The sequence below is a fragment of the Zalophus californianus genome, chromosome 1 (assembly GCF_009762305.2).
Source record: "Zalophus californianus isolate mZalCal1 chromosome 1, mZalCal1.pri.v2, whole genome shotgun sequence".
In the NCBI taxonomy this organism is placed as follows: domain Eukaryota; kingdom Metazoa; phylum Chordata; class Mammalia; order Carnivora; family Otariidae; genus Zalophus; species Zalophus californianus.
The window spans coordinates 14877640-14896704 of record NC_045595.1 but is presented as its reverse complement, the minus strand read 5'-3'; the positions used below and the strand labels follow the sequence as shown (position 1 = coordinate 14896704).

General features: G+C 42.9%; 2 protein-coding genes and 1 long non-coding RNA gene across 6 annotated transcripts in view; 1 reads left to right on the top strand and 2 right to left on the bottom strand.

Moving 5' to 3' along the window:
• LOC118357014 overlaps positions 1 to 1973 on the bottom strand; it is a 4312-nt gene extending 2339 nt beyond the window's left edge. Inside the window, exon 1 of the long non-coding RNA XR_004820098.1 lies at positions 1796 to 1973. This is a non-coding gene — a long non-coding RNA (uncharacterized LOC118357014). The remainder of the gene's footprint in view (positions 1 to 1795) is intronic.
• Positions 1 to 11211, top strand: part of KIAA1143 (KIAA1143 ortholog) — a 23582-nt gene extending 12371 nt beyond the window's left edge. The window contains exon 4 of one of the 3 annotated variants that reach the window (XM_027583146.1): positions 11191 to 11211. In XM_027583146.1, coding sequence (XP_027438947.1) covers positions 11191 to 11200 — 10 coding nt within the window. In that variant the 3' untranslated portion in view covers positions 11201 to 11211. Of the gene's footprint in view, positions 1 to 1979; positions 2277 to 4343; positions 4521 to 11190 lie in introns of those variants that run through there. The other 2 variants (XM_027583142.1, XM_027583141.2) reach the window with 2 other exon arrangements.
• ZNF502 (zinc finger protein 502) lies at positions 7699 to 19065 on the bottom strand. Of its 2 annotated transcripts, XM_027583138.1 has the most exons (3): positions 18966 to 19022; positions 9815 to 9928; positions 7699 to 9302 (listed from the first exon to the last, which is right to left on the bottom strand). In XM_027583138.1, exons 2-3 carry the CDS (start codon positions 9867 to 9869, stop codon positions 7729 to 7731), a joined length of 1629 nt encoding a protein of 542 aa, XP_027438939.1. In that variant the 5' UTR covers positions 9870 to 9928; positions 18966 to 19022; the 3' UTR covers positions 7699 to 7728. The 2 variants fall into 2 exon arrangements, with proteins under 2 accessions (XP_027438939.1, XP_027438940.1); XM_027583139.1 differs by lacking the exon at positions 9815 to 9928 and having other exon boundaries at positions 18966 to 19065.

The window sequence follows — 19065 nt, the reverse complement described above, 5'->3', positions numbered from 1 at the left end:
GTGGTGCATTTGGGTAAGTGGTTGATTCCTGGTTTCGGCTCAGGTTGTGATCTCAGAGTGGTGAGATCAAGCCCCACGTTGGGCTCCAAGCTCAGCCCAGAGGCTGCTTAAGGCTCAATCCTTCTGGGGCGCCTGGGTGGCTCAGTCGTTAAGCGTCTGCCTTCGGCTCAGGTTGTGATCCCAGGGTCCTGGGATTGAGCCCCGCATCGGGCTCCCTGCTCAGCGGGAAGCCTGCCTCTCCTTCTCCCACTCCCCTTGCTTGTATTCCTGCTCTCACTATCTCTCTCTCTCTCTCTGCCAAATAAATAAATAAAATCTTAAAAAAAAAACTCAATCCTTCTCCCTCTGCCCCTCCCACATGCACTCTCTCAAATAAATAAATCTGAAAAAAAAGTATCACCAATGACAAAAATCAGTAAGTGGCTTGTCTTCCAAGAGATCTGACAATGCACAAAGGGGGCAGGTGCTCCTAAGGACTATCCTGAGGTGAAATTTCCTCCACAAGTGATAAGTTGGAGGGGTGCCTGGGTGGCTCAGTCCTTGAGCATCTGCCTTCGGCTCAGGTCATGATCCCAGGGTCCTGAGATTGAGCCCCACATCAGGCTCCCTGCTCCGTGGGGGGCCTGCTTCTCCCTCTCCCACTCCCCCTGCTTGTGTTCCCTCTCTCGCTGTCTCTGTCAGATAAATAAAATCTTTAAAAGAAAAAAAAAAAGTTGGAGCCAAAGGCCTCCCCAAACCGACTGGGAAAGCCATTGACTTCAAAAGTCAAAAACTGGGGCTACAGTAGAGGACATTAGAACAAACACTGGCCTGAGTCAAGAAGTCTGGATTCGAGTTTGGGCTTTGCCATTAACGTGTTCGACCTAAAGCTAGTCACTCAGTCTTCTCTGTGATTTGTTTTCTGTGAAATGAAAGTGGAAAACTAGTACCAACATTCTGTGATCCTTTGATTCTAAAAACACATGGGAAAAGAGCAAAAGCCTTAAGTCCAGTCCATCTTTGATTGAGGATGGTTATTCATTTATTTGAAAATACTAACTGCGCAGGTACTATGTCAAAAATGAGGTCAGCTCTTCTGAGAACAGGCTGAGTCAACATCAAGGAAACTCCTTTCCAGTTATCTTACAACAGAGGCAGAGGAATTTCAGGAAAATAAAACCGCATCTATGTGAAGCAGAATCTCCAAGAAAGGACAGGGGGAGTCTTTTGGAAGATGTTAAGGACCCCTCTTAGGAGGAAAGCTTTTAAGAACTCCCTCTGAACGGAAAGGAAAGAACATTATTAAAAGGCTGGCAACCAGTATAATCCATCCCAATCCACTGGCACCCCCTATTTGACACTGAACAAACTACTTATTTTCAAACTTACTCAACTTTAATATTCAGCTCAAATGTGAACCACTACACATGGCTAATTTTTCTTGACTTGCAAGGCCCTTTCTCCTCAACATTCTCAAAGAATTTTACGTGGCTCTACTGTAGCACTTCCCATTGTTTTGATGCTCTGATTACATTTTTGTCTTACGGCATGGGCTCTGGGGCCAGGACTCCCTGGGTTTGAATCCCTGTTCTAGATTTATTAGCCAAGTGATCTTGGGTAAGCTATTTAACCTTTCTGAGGTCGTTTTTCAAATGTTATATGGCGTAGATAATAACTACTTCATAGGATTGTGATGATGCATGAGTAATACATGGGAAGTATTTAGAAAAATGCCTTCAATAAATAGTATCAGCTGTTAAAAGTACTGTTACTATTAGAGGAGAATAAAAGCTTAAAGGAAGTTGATAACTCTCACATATAGTCATTCCGCCCGCGCAACTTTGTCAAGTGGCAAAGCAAGGAACAGCATGTGCTTCTCGAAATCGGAGAACTGAAGCAATCAGAAGTTCACTTCCTCCCTTAAGTACATACAAATGGAACCCAGGTCTCCCGACTCCCAAAACAGAGCTCTCGAACAAGCTTCTCCCTTCCCTCTTCAGGGCCAGCTGGCTCCGACCCCTCGCTCCAGTTTCCCGCGCTCCGGGAAGAGGCGTTGCGGCCGGCCGGCCCCGGCTCCGAGAACAGACCGTCGCAGTCCAGCACGCCCGCTCGACACACGCGGCGTTTCCCGAGGGCCTCCGGCTGCACCTGGCGGCACTCGGGCGTCGGAGCGCCCCCGGGCAGCTCGCAGCCAGTCCCTGCCGCGCCGGCGTGACGTCAGCAGCCCGCGCCGCGGTCAGAACACTGTGGTCTCCTCTCTAGGAAGGAGTGAGCGGCTTCATCTCTGTGCTTCCTCCCCGGCCCAGAGCTCCGGGGGTTCAGCCCGACACCGGGGCCGCCCCTGCAGAAACAGCCCGCAAACCCACCTCACCGCGCTCCTTCCCAGAGTAAGGAAACCGAACTGGAGGGAGACTGGTGGCCGACCACAAGGCGCTCTTACTATTCATTCTGCAACCTGGCCACATTTATCTTCCTAAAAACTCTTCCACGTCACTGCCTTTTGGAGGTCTTCCCAAGGGTTTCACAAAGCTGGCTTCAACCTTCCTTACAGTCTCACCTGCCAGAAAATTGGCCTCTTCACAGGAACCCCAAACACCCTCTGCTTTAGGTTCTTTGTTCAACAACTGGCCCTAAGAACGTAAAGAGCTCTGTTTTCAACTTAAGTCCCAGATTATCAGCGTGTAAACTTGGGCAAGTTACTTACTTCTCTGTACCTGTTTGCCGACTTACAGAACAGAAATAAATAATGGCACCGAATTTCAGAAGGTTATCATGAAGATTAAATGAGATTAATATATGTAATTACTAAGACCTTCCAGCACTTAAAAAAAGTTCAGTAAATGTTTGTCCTATCATGCTCCGCAAATTCCAGCTCCAGTCCTCTTTGTTCTGCATTGGCTTCAAGGGACCTTGCCAGCCCTCAAGGCCCTCATCTCCACTGCAGCAAAACTTCAGATCTTGCTGAGACTCACTCAGAGAATACTTGCACATACAGGCTCCTCTTTGACAGTGTATTCCCGGGATGAAGGCGTGGGTAGCAGGGTACCTGATCCACTTCCAGGCATTCTTACTGATGTGCAAGCTCTGGGAAATAGAGTTGTCTGCTTACCGTATCCCTAGTGTACAATCCATAAGGGACCCTCAGGAAATACTTGAAAAAATGAATGAGATGCAGCAGAGAAGTTATCTGCTCAAACTTCCAGACTGGCAACTTAACCAAAATGAAGTCCCTTGAGGAGGCTGAAATTAGGAGTGGAGATGCCCCAGACTAAGGCCATCACTAATCCTGTTCAGCTAAAAGAGGACCCTTTGTAGAACTGTCAGCTGACATGCCAGGGAACAATAATGTTGAGCTCACCTTGCTTTTTACCAAGTGTCATATTCTCAGCACTTGTTTGGAATCGGAGAGCAAGTTCTACCCCACCCCCACTCCCTAACATCCCACAGGCCAGAGAGCCTAGGCCTCATCGTTTTTTTCCCTTTTAAGCTTCAAAAAAAAATCTAAATCAGCAGGCTCTGCTGTGTAGGAACTAACTCTAGAGTGGGGATCCCTAGGAAGAGCAATTTACTAGAAACATGAAGCTGGGGCTTAACACAATTTGGGCTGAGCTTCTTTCAATGAGGGAGAAAAAGGATGGGGGACGACGGTGACACTGGACACCAAAAACATTCCACAAAACTAAGGTGACCTTAGCCCTGCAGTGGCCAGTAGCTGAAGGGGAGTGAAACTGAAGCCACCTGAGGTCAGAGCTAGACTTCTGCATTATATAGGAAGAAAGGTGAAATCAAAATGCAAAAACCAATTTATTTCTCACACTCACACACAGGAAGGTCTGAGGGCAAAAAAGCTTTTTGGCCTAAAATTAGCTCCCAGGGGCGCCTGGCTGGCTCAGTTGGTAGAGCATGTGACTCTGGATTTCGGGGTCGTGAGTTCGAGCACCATGTTGAGTGTAGAGATTACTTAAAAATAAAGTCTTAAAATGAGCTCCTCCCATCCTCACAAGCAGGGCAAGCCTGGAGTCCTATGTGGTCAACTCTATAACAAAAAACAGCTAAAGAGGCATCATGGAACAGAGATATGACCAATAACGAGAAATCTTAAGGAAAAGCGGGAAAGGACACAGGAGTTTAAATTTCACATGACACTTACTAGCTGTGTGACCTTGGGCAAGTCCAACCACCTGTTTTCTCTACTGTTGTTTTGAGGATCTGATGTGGCCTCATCCCATGTCCTTGTGAAGTCACAAATTAAATTTCAGCACGCTGAGAATAAGCAACACATTCCAGTTCTTGATTATCTGGGGCCATGAGCTCAGGAAGTGCTTCCACATTGGGATTGCTAAACTCAATCTCTCTCCTGACAGACCAGCATCAGGATCCAGCTCCTGCTTCTTACTTCAGGGATATTCCAGCTGACATAGTTGTGCTGCTACAGCGGCAAGCATTTGCCTCTTCCTGTCGACCCTGCCATCAACATATCTGAAAGTACTTTGTTAAACTGTGATGGGACATTTTAAATGGCTAATTTGTAACAAAACAAGGGATTATTTTGCTACAAAATACTACTTTTCCTTAAGGGGCCCTCTGCTTAAGACAACCATACAATCTGTGTCTTGAGGAAACGTTCAGAATGCTTGCACCTGGCACCTGGCGAACACTTCATGGACACACTCATATCCTCTCCAAACCTCCTTTCTGCTGGCAACTGTGGACCTAAGTCACAACCTGCATGTAGGCGTGGAGAAATGTCTGACTCAGTATTTTAGTTGAGCTCAGTAAATATTTACTGAGCACATTCGAAGTGCCAGGGACTGTGGATACAAAGATGAATAAATATCATATGGCCCCTGCTTTGACAGAGCTGATAGTTCAGTGGGAAGAGAAAAATTTGGAAACTAGCCATTACAATGTAACATAAATAAGAAGATAAGAAAATACAGAAATAAAAAACATGTGAGGTCAGAGACAGCTTCAAAGATGTTGCCTGAGCACATTCATTAAGTGACACATGGGAGCTTTCCAGGCAAGCAGAAGGCAGGCAGGCAATTGAGGCAATAGGAACAGTCTATGCAAAAGGTGCCAGAGTCCAGCAATGATATGGAATCACAGGAATTTACACTATGGAACAGTGTGCAATGCAGGGAAGGCAGCGGAGAGTGATGATGGAGGCATGGGCCAGTGGAGGAGCTCTATCTAACTATCTATCCATCTAATTTTTGTGGAGGAGCTTTAGATGCCTTCTAAGGGGCTCGGATAGTCTGAGATAATAGAGCTGCCAGTTGTGTCTTGCAAAGACCATCCAGAAGAAATGTGAAAGACGGCCTCACGGGGCAAGCAACTGGAAGACTGATTGGGAAAATAGGAAAATGGTCTAGGAAATAAACTGGGGAGTGGACTAAAGCAAAAGCAGTGGAGATGGCTTCCATATTTCGGAGATGTAAGCAGGATACAGTGGTTGCTAGGATATGAAGACTGAGTAAAAGACTGACCAAAAGCAGTTCCAAGATTTGGGGCTGGCCTGACTGGGCACTTGGCTGGCCAACAACTGGGAGCAAATATTTGCAAGTATGAGACTATGGGATGAGGAGAGTAGCAAGATGACAAATTCCTTGCCTAATCCTGTTTTCCTAGGAAGTGAAAATGGTATCAGACTCTTAGCCTGAGGATTAAAACATTTTTGGATTGTTGGAAAATCTTTCTAACAAGAACTTGGAAATATCTTTCATCCTTAGAGTTCCCATTTGCTCCTTTAGAAAACCCTCCCAATTCTAATCTCCACTCAAGAAATCTAAAGACAGTAGTGTGTACAAATATTACTCTAAATACCTACATATCAGGAAGTTGTGAAAGTTTCTGGTGGGCACAGGTTGATTAAAATATACTAATTCAACAAATATTTATTGGACATTTACTGTGTGCCAGCAATGAATTCTATAGTGTTATTTTCACTTAGAAAGTACAAATACATCAGTATTTCCTTTGAGTACTATAATTTTTTCATGAACATCAAGTTTTAAGGGTTATTTTTGTCCATAAGATATTAACTTACTCAATTATGAATTGCCCTGTGGCAGGTTTTGAGAATATAACCTTCACAGCTGCAGAGGAAGATAGTGATGTTTCTGCCACATTCCTATTAATGGTGATTAACAGTTCAAACCAATGCTTACAAGATAGCTGTTCTGGGGAAAAAAAATTAATGCTGAGTTCTAGGTAACCAACCATTCCAGAATCAACGGACTTTGTTTTTTAACAGTCATTATTTTAAAAATTATATAAGCTTCAGGGCATAGAAACTATTACAAATAGCAGTCAAAGGCAATCCCCACCTCATCTCTCAGAGTTCAAGCTCTGCGTAGCAGTAAACAACATGAAAGGGAGTAAAGAAATAAAGGAAAAACCATGCCCTTTCTCTTAAAAGAATAAAATACCATCATGGTAGCAAACTGTACTATCTCAATACTCAGGGACTTCAAAAAGAGGTAGTTCTCTCTCGAACACTTTCCAAATTTATTCCATGAAAGTGTCTCCCTAGCTACTCCTAACCTGCAGGGAAGGGTAAATATCCGAGAATAAGATAGTCCCAATAAAAATAGAAGTATCTGAAATCTAACACACCTGCTTAAAGCCACCAATGACATAAGTACATGAAACCTAGGCCTCCCTGATACAATGACCAACACTCTCTTGAAGACTGGTCCAGAGCCCCAACTCCAGCCAACCTAAAAGGCTGTCTTCTCTCTTCATTAATGGTTTCTCCTCCCTAAACGTCAATTAACCGTTGTTTGGACATAGTTAATCCTGGTGGGTCTCTCTCCCCTGGACCCTACAAACCAGTGGCCCAAGCAAACTGGACTAAGTGTACACCTTAGTCCAGGCTGGGATATGTAGGTGACCTGCTCAGTCAAACACAGGCTTCCTGCTCTGGGCCTCAGCACCAGCAGTCTAGCGCAAACCATTTTCCTCCTGGGTGAGTCAGTGTTCCTCTGGGACAAAGGTTGGCCCTTCTTCTTCCTGGCCCTCTGAGCAGATCTGACTCCCTTCCCACAAACTGGCATCATTCAAGATAAATTTCTCTTGACCTACTTCCTTTTTGGCCCCAAATTGCCTTCCAGCTTGAAAGGATCAGGAAAGATCTCCCTTACCCTGAGAAAGCCTTCTTCTATCTGTAGACATCAGCCCAGTTCTTGCCACCTATCCCTTTATTTATTGAATGAATGAGCGAATAAGGATTCTTTGTTTTCCCTTGTTTCCATCTCCCCTTCACGAGACCACTTCTAACAGATGGCATGTTCAGAGCAGCCTCAGGTATCAGGAGGCTACTTAGCACCACCTCAGCACTGCTAGCACTTTCATGCTGAATGTCTGGGAAAGCACCTCAGCCTCCTGGCCAGAGAACGCAGGTCACAAGGTGGAACGCAGGAGCAGGGCTGCAGTAAGGGAAACGCAAGTGCTAACTTAACAAATGGCACCTCAAGGCATGAGAGTCACAAGGGGAAGGAGGAGTGGCAGGCAGCGAAGATTTATGCGAAGAGCAAGAACTTCCTTTCTACCCTGTCTTCCCAGACGCCCAGCTGGAGTAGGCTCTGCATTCTCCAAGCTCCCGCCTCCATAAGTGGAAATACTCTTCTGAGTATAATACTCGGTGTTCCTTCATCCTTCCCTCCAGGAACTCTACCTGCCCCACCGCCTCCCGCCAGATTCCTAGTCACTGTTTCTAGAAAAGCTGCCATAACCTGAATGCCAGGGTTATTCACCATTGTGAAGTTTCTGATGTCTGAAAAGGACTGAACTATGTCTGAAGAATTTTCCACATTCAAAGCATTCATAAGGCTTCTCACCAGTGTGAATTCTGTAATGTTCACTAAGGTGTGCATACTTGCGGAAAGTTTTCTCACATTCACTACATTTATAGAGCTTCTCACCAGTGTGAGTTCTGTGATGTTCAGTAAGAGATGAGCTATGAGCAAAGGCTTTCCCACATTCTTTACATTTATAGGGCTTCTCTCCAGTATGAATTCTCATATGCTGAGTGAGGCAGGTATTCTGATTAAAGCCCTTCCCACATTCACTGCATTTATAGGGTTTTTCTCCAGTGTGACTTCTCTGATGCCGAATGAGGCAAATGCTCTGAATGAAGGCTTTACCACATTCACTGCATTTGTAGGGTCTCTCCCCTGTGTGAATTCTCTGGTGCTTAGTAAGTGGGGTACTCTGAGTAAAAGCTTTGCCACATTCCTTACATTTATAGGGTTTTTCTCCAGTATGAATTCTCTGGTGTTTAATAAGGGATGGGCTCTGACAAAAGGCCTTGCCACATTCCTTACATTTATACGGTTTCTCTCCAGTATGAATTCTCTGATGCTGAGAGAGGTTTGCCTTTGTTTGGAAAGTTTTCCCACATTCATCACATTTATGGGGTTTTTCCCCAGTGTGAATTCTCTGATGTTGTATGAGATTTGAGTGTTTGCGAAAAGAAGAGCCACATTCATTGCATAAATAAGGTTTCTCACCAGTGTGAATCCTCTGATGATGAATGAGGTGTGTGTTCTGATTGAATGCCTTCCCACATCTATTACATTTGTAAGGTTTCTCTCCAGTGTGAATTCTCTGATGTTCAGTGAGATGTGAATGATTGCGGAAGGAATTCCCACATTCATTACATTTATAAGGTTTCTCTCCAGTATGGATTCTCTGATGCTGAGTAAGAAATGATCGACATCGAAATGTTTTCCCACACTGCTCACATCCATATGGTTTTACTCCGGTGTGAATTCTTTGATGCTGAATAAGGAAGGAACTTCGACTAAAGGCTTTCCCACATTCCTCACATGCATAAGGTCTCTCTCCAGTATGAGTCCTCTGATGTTGGGTAAGGGATGAGCTCTGAGTAAAAGTTTTTCCACATTCATTACATTCCCAAGACTTTTTCTGTGTAGAGAGAGTTGGGCATTTACTTTGGTCTGAAATCTCATTAGTGTGTATGCTACTTGTCTCCCACTGATGTCGGCTCTCTTCTGTAGAAACCCTGAGATGTGTAACAAAGTTGGAGGTCAAGAGCAAGCTCTGCTCAAAATTGTATTCTTGGCTAATTGTTTCAGGAGATGCTTCCTTGTGGATAAAAGTTATTTCCCCCAAACCTCGTTCTTGAAAAAGGCATGGTCCAGGAACCTCTCCAGAAGGGTTTTCCTTCATGCTCTCACATGCATATTTTTTTTCAAATATAGAATCCTGGTTCACATCCTCTGGTAATCTCTTTGCTACTATCCCTGGTGAATTAATTTCAGAGACATCCTGCTCTGGAACAGACCTGTCCATCAAATCTGAAAGAAAACATCAGAATGAGTATCTCTTGTGCAGGACAGAGGGGAAGTCCCCGAGGCTATAGGGGCCTAATTCTGACATAACTCAATAATGGCATATAAACAAGGGCCAATAAAACCTAGTGGAGCAAGTAATTCAATTATAAGTGGTGGAAGAGATCTGTATCAGGGTAAGGTTCACCATTAATAAGGAACCCCATGGAATGGGCATCTACAGACACTTAGGAAGCCAGAGAAGCAGAGACAATAGAAATAAAGGGAAAGTAACAAACAAGAGCAAGCTAAGATTAGGTCAAAAGAAGAAAACATGGACAGTGGGAGAATGTAAAAGTAAATGCTGGAAATGAGACAAAATGAATACTGGGGGAAAGTTGGCCCCAGGAGATGTTCACCCACATCTGCCCCCAACATCCCTAAAAGGGTAATTTTATTTCCTGAACTTCAATCATTTTCTCTTGTAAAATTTCCAAAGCCCCGCTGTTTCTCCCATTGGTTTTCCCTTGCTCACGCACCTGGACAAACCTCTCTTCCAAGCTCTCTCTCTTCAGCTCCTTGTATATTCAACATCCACAAATCTTTTCTTTGTTTTGATTGGAAAACACTTCAGAGTTGGAAAACTGGGAACCCTGCTCATAGGGGGAAAAAAGGTGGGGAAGGGGATATCACTGTCCCAGTAAATAGGAAAATGAGAAAGAACTGTTGCCTAGGGATACTATCTAATAACTCAAACAAAATCTGTCCGGATAGCAATGTGACTGCATCAGCAAAAATCATGGTTGGCTTCCAGCCTTCTAGCTTCACAAATTCCATTTGTCAGCTGTGTAAAAAGTGATAGCCAGACTGATATACTAGCAAACACTCAAGCGCTGGATGGATAAACCAGAATGTTATTTATAATGATAAAGATACCTATGAAGTGGACAGAAGTATTCATGTTTTTATACAACAATCTATATGAAAGGTCAATTAACATAATCAAAAGTTGCATAGGGAGAGACGCCTGGGTGGCTCAGCTGGTTAAGCATCCAACTCTTGGTTTTGGCTCAGGTCATGATCCTGGGGTCCTGGGATCAAACACTGCATCAGGCTCCATGCTCAGTGGGGAGTCTGCTTCTCCCTCTCCCTCTCCCTCTGCTCCTCCCCTATTTGCATGCACATACTCCCTCTCTCTCAAATAAACAAAATCTTTTTTAAAAAAGTTGCATAGGGAAATGGCCTCATAGCAAGGCTAATGCATTAAGTTTGATCCACCCATCTCCACTATATGCCAAGGAGCTGGACAGTAGTTAGGGAACTCTATTTGTACAACTTAGAGATACACTGATTGCCCTTTCTTCTAGGTGTCAGATCAACTAAAGAGTTTTTCTTCAGACAGAGCTCAACATTAAGAGTGTAGGCTGCAGGGGCACCTGGGTGGCTCAGTCATTAAGCGTCTGTCCTCGGCTCAGGTCATGATCCCAGGGTCCTGGGATCAAGCCCCACATCGGGCTCCCTGCTCCGTGGGGAGCCTGCTTCTCCCTCTCCCACTCCCCCTGCTTGTGTTCTCTCTCTAGCTATGTTTCTCTCTGTCAAATAAATAAATAAAACCTTAAAAAAAAAAAAAGAGTGTAGGCTGCAGTTTAAAAAAGAAAGAAAAGGGGCGCCTGGGTGTCTCAGTTGGTTAAACGTCCAACTCTTGATCTCATGAGTTCAAGCCCTGCATTGGGCTCCATGCTGGGTGTGGAACCTACTTAAAAAAAAAAAAAACACAACAAAACAAAAAACGCTGATATTGTGAAATAATTTTTGACTTACAAGAAAGTTACAAAAAACAGTACAGAGTTTCTGGTGTCTGGAATGTTAAATCACAACTGTTCATCCAAAAATGTCTCTCCACATAACCCTGAAGTGAGAAGTAGAATCAGCAGCATTATTTCAAGGAAAAAGGAAGACGGAAAGATGATTTTACCATAGCAAGAGCTCAGAAGGCATATAAGAATGGCATGAGTCTGCTGAAGTACGCAGTAAGGCTGGTACTATGGGCTTCTCATCAAAGTCTGCGGCTCTGTGTTGAGTTTTAAAGGTTTAGGAGGATCCTATCTGGGAGGCTCCTGGTTGACTCAGTGGGTTAAGCATCTGACTTGATTTCAACTCAAGTCATGATCTCAGGGTTGTGAGATCGAGCCCCGCATGGAGCCCCACCCGCATGGAGCCCCACCCGCATGGAGGCTGCTTAAGGATTTTCTCTCTCTCCCTCTTCCTGTGCCCCTCCCCCACCTATAAGCATACAAAGAATCCACCACACAATCCTACAGAAAACCATGAAGTAGAGTGGGGTTTCAGTATAGTCAGAGTTAGACAGTGCACAAAAAGTCAGACATGCCCCCACCTGCCTAGAACTTATATTACAGCTGAACAAAGACATTAAAGTGCAGTTACAATTATGGGAATTACAAAATAGGAAATATGGGATACAGGAATGTAGAGCAGAGGGAACCTAATGTAGTCTGAGGAAGAAAGCCTCCCTGAAAAAGAGGTAAATAGGAATGAAACAGGTGAAGACAGAAAAGAATATACCAGATATGAACCAGAACATACAAAAGGAAACAAGCTTAGTATTTTGGAAAAATTAGATCCAGTAAGACAAAGTATTAAGCACCAAAAATAAGACATGAAGCGAGGCAAGCAAAAGCCAGATCAAATACAACCCTGAGAACTATTTTAAGGAATTTACCTTAAAGTGAGTAGAAAACCACAACAAGAATACGATAAAGGTTTGGGGGGGGGGGAGTGACATAAGTATATCTGCTGTTTAAAAAAAAAAAAAATCCTTCTGCCCGTAGCAAAGAGGGAAGCTATATGAACGGTGGAAGGTGGGGAGGCAAGGTGAAGGCTGGAAGACCCCCTGGGAGGCTGTTTCTGCAGTCCAATAAGGAGACTGGACCAAACTAAGAGACAGAATCCACAGGATTGGATAAATATTGGGGGAGAGGTGTGAGGGAGAGGGAGAAATCAAGATAATTTGCTGGTTTGGGGTTGAGTGATGACAGCGACCTTTAGAGAGAATGGGAACACTGGTTTGGGGAGAAAGAAGATACATTTAGTTTTCAAATATCCAAACAGAAAGTAGGCATACATATCTGGAAGAGAGGAGAGAGGTGTCATGAAGAGAGTAATTAACATCCTGGGAGTAACAGATAAAAACATCAAAGGAGTGTGGCTAGGAAAACCTCAACAACTACTTTACATATTAAAAGGAAGTTTAACTCTGGCTTCTGATTTTAGAGATTCCTAATCCCCTGAGAGACATAAATAAAAGAATTTAATGTGATAAAATTGGCATTTCTAAAGTCATAAAAAATTATTTATAAATTATGTTGGAACCGTTGCTTAACTACCCGGAAAAAACACGTAGTGAGATTCCTACCTCACACCATATACCAAAATAAACCTAAACTGGTTAAAGGGTTAAATATAAAAAATGAAACCACAGGGGCGCCTGGGTGGCTCAGTCGTTGGGTGTCTGCCTTTGGCTCAGGTCATGATCTCAGGGGCCGGGGATCGAGCCCCGCGTCGGGCTCCCTGCTCAGCAGGAAGCCTGCTTCTCTCTCTCCCACTCCCCCTGCTTGTGTTCCCTCTCTCGCTGTGTCTCTTTCTGTCAGATAAATAAAATGTTTTTTTAAAAAATGAAACCACAAAATAAAATATTAAGAAATGATTGACTTTAGGGTTAGGATTGGCTTTTCTAAGCAATATGCAAAAAACACAAACCACAAAGGAGAAAACTGGATAAAAGTTCTGATCACAGAAAAGCAACAATCTCTCTAACCAAAATACAAATAAAATTAAATGACAAACAATCTAAGAAAAGTATTTTTTATTGGGACGCCTGGATGGCTTAGTCGTTAAACGTCTGCCTTCAGCTTGGGTCATGATCCCAGGGTCCTGGGACTGGGCCCCGCATCAGGCTCCCTGCTCAGTGGGAAGCCCGCTTCTCCCTCTCCTGCTTCCCCTGCTTGTGTTCCCTCTCTCGCTGTGTCTCTCTCTGTCAAATAAATAAAAATTTTAAAAATAAAAAAAGTATTTTTTATTTATACATCAAGGAGTAAGTACATGAACCTAATGGATCAAAGACTTCTTATTAAAGAGTAAGGAAAAAAGATGAACTCATAAAAAAATGAGAAAGGGGCACCTGGGTGGCTCAGTCATTAAGCGTCTGCCTTCAGCTCAGGTCATGATCCCAGGGTCCTGGGATGGAGTCCCACATCGGGCTCCCTGCTTGGCGGAAGCCTTCTTCTCCCTCTCCCACGCCCCCTGCTTGTGTTCTTTCTCTAGCTGTCTCTCTAGGTCAGTTAAATAAATAATTAAAGTCTTTTTCTTTTCTTTTTGTTTTTAAGATTTTATTTATTTATTTAGCACAGAGAGACACAGCGAGAGAGGGAACACAAGCAGGGGGAGTGCAAGAGGGAGAAACAGGCTTCCCGCCGAGCAGGGAGCCCTAGGCGGGGCTAGATCCCAGGACCCTGAGATCATGACCCGAGCCGAAGGCAGACTCTTAACAACTGAGCCACCCAGGCGCCCCTCTTTTTCTTTTTTTTAAGATTTTATTTATTTATTTGACAGAGAGACAGTGAAAGCAGGAACACAAGCAGGGGGAGTGGGAGAGGGAGAAGCAGGCTTCCCCCAGAGCAGAGAGCCCAATGTGGGGCTCGATCCCAGGGCACTGGGATCATGACCTGAGCCGAAGGCACTCGCTTAACGACTGGGCCACCCAGGTGCCCCTAAATAAATAAAATCTTTAAAAAAAAAACCCAAAAAAACAAATTGGAGATTTTCTTTTAAGTGTTAAAAGTCAAGACTGGCAAAGGTATGGGGAAAGATGGCTTCTCACACAAGCAGTGGGAATGTAAACTAGTATCATCCTTCTAGAGATAATTTGGCAATATACATCAGGTTTTAAAGTTGTAGGTTGAGTTGCAATTGGAATACTGGGGTCATCATTTTGTAAGTACAGGAACTCAGAAAAGAATACTAAGTATATACAACACTTACAATGTATCTCAGAAGATTCTCAAAGGCATCAGGATGCCTATAAAATGCCTATATTCTTTGATCTAGTAATTCTACTATTAGAACTTTCTCATAAATAAATAACATCTCAGGGCACCTGGGTGGCTCAGTCGGTTAAGCACCTGGCTTTTGATCTCAGTTCAGATCTTGATCTCAGGGTCGTGAGTACAAGCCCCGAATTGGGCTCCATGCTGGGTGTGGAGCCTACTTAAAAAAAAAAAAAAAAAAGTAACTTCCCAAAGAAGAAAAAAGCTGAACTCTTTTGTTACCTGTAAAAAAAATACCCTGCAGTGTTGCTGGGAAACACAATCTTTCTACCAATGGACACTGAGGCTTAGCAAATTATGGTACTTCCTCTTGGTGGAAATTATAAAGACGTTAAGATAATTAAAAAGGAAAATATGTAATCATTTGGAAAAATACTTATACTCAATGTAAACGAAAAAAATGGAGGATATTAAATTTTCAAGTACATCATAACATCGTGTATGTATGTTAAAACATGCTTTCTTTTTTAAAAACTAACTCTAATCTTAAGAATATGTATCAAGTTGTTAGCCATGACCATCTCTGGAGAATAGGATTATGGTAAACTTTTGTGTTAGGGCCTATCTTTGTGTAATGCTTCAAAGTTTTCCTGTAGGAATAAATAGCTTCTGTAATCAGAGGGAAAAAAATGAAAAAATACGATCAGAGATGGGCACAGAAATGTATGTACAAAGATCACGCTGTTACTATAATTGTAAAACAAGCAAATAAACATTGATGGCAAATCAGTATGATAGATTTTGTAACTATTAAAAATCATATTTTCAAAAGACATTCATTAGAAAATACAGAATGTTAAAATAGGAGAATACAAAATCAAAAACACAAGAAACAACAAGTGTTGAAGATGATGTGGAGGAAAAGGAACACTTGTGCACTGTTGGTGGGAAGGCAAACTGATGTAGTCACTGTGGAAAGCAGTGTGAAAACAGTATGGAGGTTCCTCAAACTGTTAAAAATAGAACTATCCTACCACCCAATAATCACATTCCTGGGTATTTACCAAAAAATACAAAAACACTAATTCAAAGGGATACATGCACCCCTATGTTTATTGTAGCATTATTTACAATAATCAAATTATGGAAACAGCCTGTGTCCATCAACAGATAAATGGATAAAGTACATGTGGTATATATACACAATGAAATATTATTCAGCCATAAAAAAGAATGAAATCTTGCCATTTGCAAAAGCATGGATGGAGCTAGAAAGTATAATGTTAAGTGAAGTAGGTCAGAGAGAGACAAACACCATATGGTTTCACTCGTATGTGGGATTTAAGAAACAAAACAAACAAGCAAAAACAAAAAAGAGATAAAGCAAGAAACAGACTCAACTACAGAGAACAAACTGATGGTTACCAGAGGGGAGGGAGGAGGGGGGATGGGTGAAATAGGTGATGGGGATTAGAGTGTTCACTTGTGATGAGCACTGAGTCATGTACAGAATTGTTGTCACTATATTGTACACCTGAAACTAATATAACACTGTATGTTAACAATACTGGAATTAAAATTAACAGCTTTTAAAAAAGGAACAAGTGAAAATTACATAAATTTGATTTTGGAAAAATTATTTAAATGCCTGCTCGATTTTGATGTAAATTCTGGTTAAGATTCACTCTGCTGGTCTCCTAGGTACCATGAAGTGAAGGAGCTTATCTGTCTTGTTCACAAAATTCCCAATGCTATCACAGTGTCTGGTTCTCAATGATTACAGAGGAAGATGATTACTGCTCTGGGATGGGGTGAGCCTGGGGCAGAGGAGAGGAATCTGGCAACTTCACAAACTTTTGTGTATGGGCACTGGAGAACTTTCTAGTCAATGAATCTGCAGAGAAATGAAGCACGTAATTCTCAGGGCTCCTGCCTTAGCTCACGAATGAAACTAATAATCTATAATTCCCAAAGGCACATCTTTTAACTCTGCTACAGTAAAGGCTCATGTAGATATTAACAGCTCTCAAAATCCTGGATCTCACTGGCTAATTGGAACAATCTGGCTTGATATGTAGATGTAATGGCTTCTAATATAAGAACTATACTCTGGAAGAACAGACTTTAAAAAGATCATTTTGGTGAGCTGCACAACTAACCCTAAGCCTTGCAGCGTGAGGCAACAGGATGAATGTATATATTTGGGTCTTTCACATTCTTAATACAAGAGGTAGTTTTGTGGGAGGATTTGCTTCTTTAAACGTCCTTTTTATGAATGAATTACACCTTTTCCTTCTCAGGACTTAAGAGTTCCTTACCCTTTGTTTTCAAAGAATATCCATGAGAAAATACAGTATGTTAAAACAGAATACAAAACACAAAAATAAAAAATATGCATACATATACCAGCACTAAGTAAACATTCAATAAACAGGAACTATTATTAATACATGGATATATACAAAACACACACAAAGAACAGAAGAAATCCACCAAAATGTTAACACATTGATCCCTAGGTGATTTAATGGGTTACTTTCCTTTGTCCTTTATACTCATCTATATATTTCACTTTCCCTACAATAACCATGTATTACTTTTATAGTTAGAGGAATAATCATGTAAAAAATGACAGTCCTTGCTCACTGGTTTCAACAACCAAAAAACCAGAAACAAAAGCAACAACGACAACAAAAATGCCAGATCCAATAAATATGGTATTGGCTTCTCATTCGAGTAAGATTAAAGTGGACTGAAATGGGAATCAGGAAATTGCTCTGTCACAGCCTTTGTGAATGGGCCTACATGACCAGCTATTTATCTGAAAAAGCTGACAAATTAGATAATACCCATGGGGGGGAGAAAAAGATAATATCCATGAGTCCTTTCAGCTTTAACATTCTGTGAATCCTTAACTAAACGAGTTAATTTATGTAAAGTATTTATAAAGGTATCTGCCCCATGGCAGGCATTCCACAGGGGTCAGGCATTATTATGTTTGATACTAAAATCTATGGAGAAGAAAGGACATATTGGTGACAACCCTCTCCTCCAACTGTGGATCATCTGAGCTGTCAGCAGTTTAATGTCAAACTGCAAACTTTTTCTGTAATGGGCTAGAAAATCAATAATTTAGGTTTCATGGGCTATATGGTCTCTCTCTGTCACAACTATTCAACTTTGCCTTTGTAGTTTGAAGACAACTAGACAATATGTAAACAAATGAGCTTGGTTGTGTTTCACTAAGACCTTTTTTTTTTTTCTTTTTTTACAAAAACAGGTGCTAGACCAAATTTGGCCTGTGGGCCATAGTGTACTGACCCCTAGTCTATAAATTCCCCAGAGAGGAAGGTACAGGTTTTTCCACCAATGCCTAGTGTAGAATAATCTGATTGTCAGTGATCTTAAAATGATTAAAGGAGCTGTATGAATCCAGGTTTGCGGGAGAGATAGGCATTATGGTGAAGGGTAAAAGGAAAAAGGAAAGAAGCTTTTAACAGCTTAATCCTGTTAAGAATAACAAGGAGCTAGCTCTCTCCTCTTACCTTGTAAGCTTTCTCTTCCCTGCCACCTCCTTACCTCTCAATAATTAGCTAAAGGATTACGGGAAAGCCAGGTGGGATATTTCACGAATTTGAAACCACAATTCCTTCAATAAGACCATACTCAAATGTACTCCTCTCTGAAGCCCTTCTTGGGCTTGTCAGTTGGCCAAAAGTAACATACTCATCCAGGCTGGAGGACACACTGGGTCTCTCTCTTCTGCAGCCTTGGGTCACTAAGTAGCAATGTGTCCTTAGTCATCTATTCTCTCCATACCTCAATATCCTCATTAAAAACTACAAATACGTTGTTGTGAGGGTTAAATACATTAGCCCAACTGCTTCTAACAGTGCTATTTAGCACTAAGTATAGTTTAAATTATCACAAAAAATCTGCTCACATGTATTATCTTCCATCACTACACTGGAAGCATCTCCCTTTGGCAGGCTCCAACGTCACTCATTCTGTAGCCCCGCCCCTGAGTTCTGTGTAGTATTTGGCAGGTTACGCATAGTAAAATTTTGTTGCAAGACATTAACGTTTCTATACGTGCTATCACATACATGCTGTCAACTGAACCTTGTAAAGAAAGGAAGGCAGGGACCACCAGACAGTCCAACTTTAGAGATCAAGCAACAGCCTCTGTATCCTCAGGAATTATAACTCAGACACTCGAGACTCGCCACCTAGTGAGCTTTACACACTGCCGGTTCCTCGTACGACGGTCCCTAAAAAAGTTTCTGAGCTGCAGGATTAATTGCGGGGGAGCAGCTGGTATCCAAACCGAGAACTCTCAGCCCCGGGACTTCGTTTCCGAACACGGGTCCTAGCTCTGGATCATCTATCCATCTATCCATCACGCAGTCATCACTCATTCGTTCATTCACTCCACCATCTTCTTAGACGCCTGCTCTGTGCCGGGCCCTGTGCTGAGGCCGCTGGGAGTTCTGGGCCGCACGCGCAGACAGCAGTCCGAGGGAGAGCGAGGCCGGGACAGGCTTCCTATACAAGCCTCCTGCCCAACGTCCCAGCCGAAGGCGCCCGGAGCCACCCCTTTCCCCTCCCTGAGGCCCCGCCCGCTCACCGGAAGGTCGGGGGACGCCCCGCGGGGTGGCGGCTACGGTCCCACAGGTGCGCGCGAGCACAGGGCACAGGCTTACCCCCCGACCCACACCCCCAGGCCG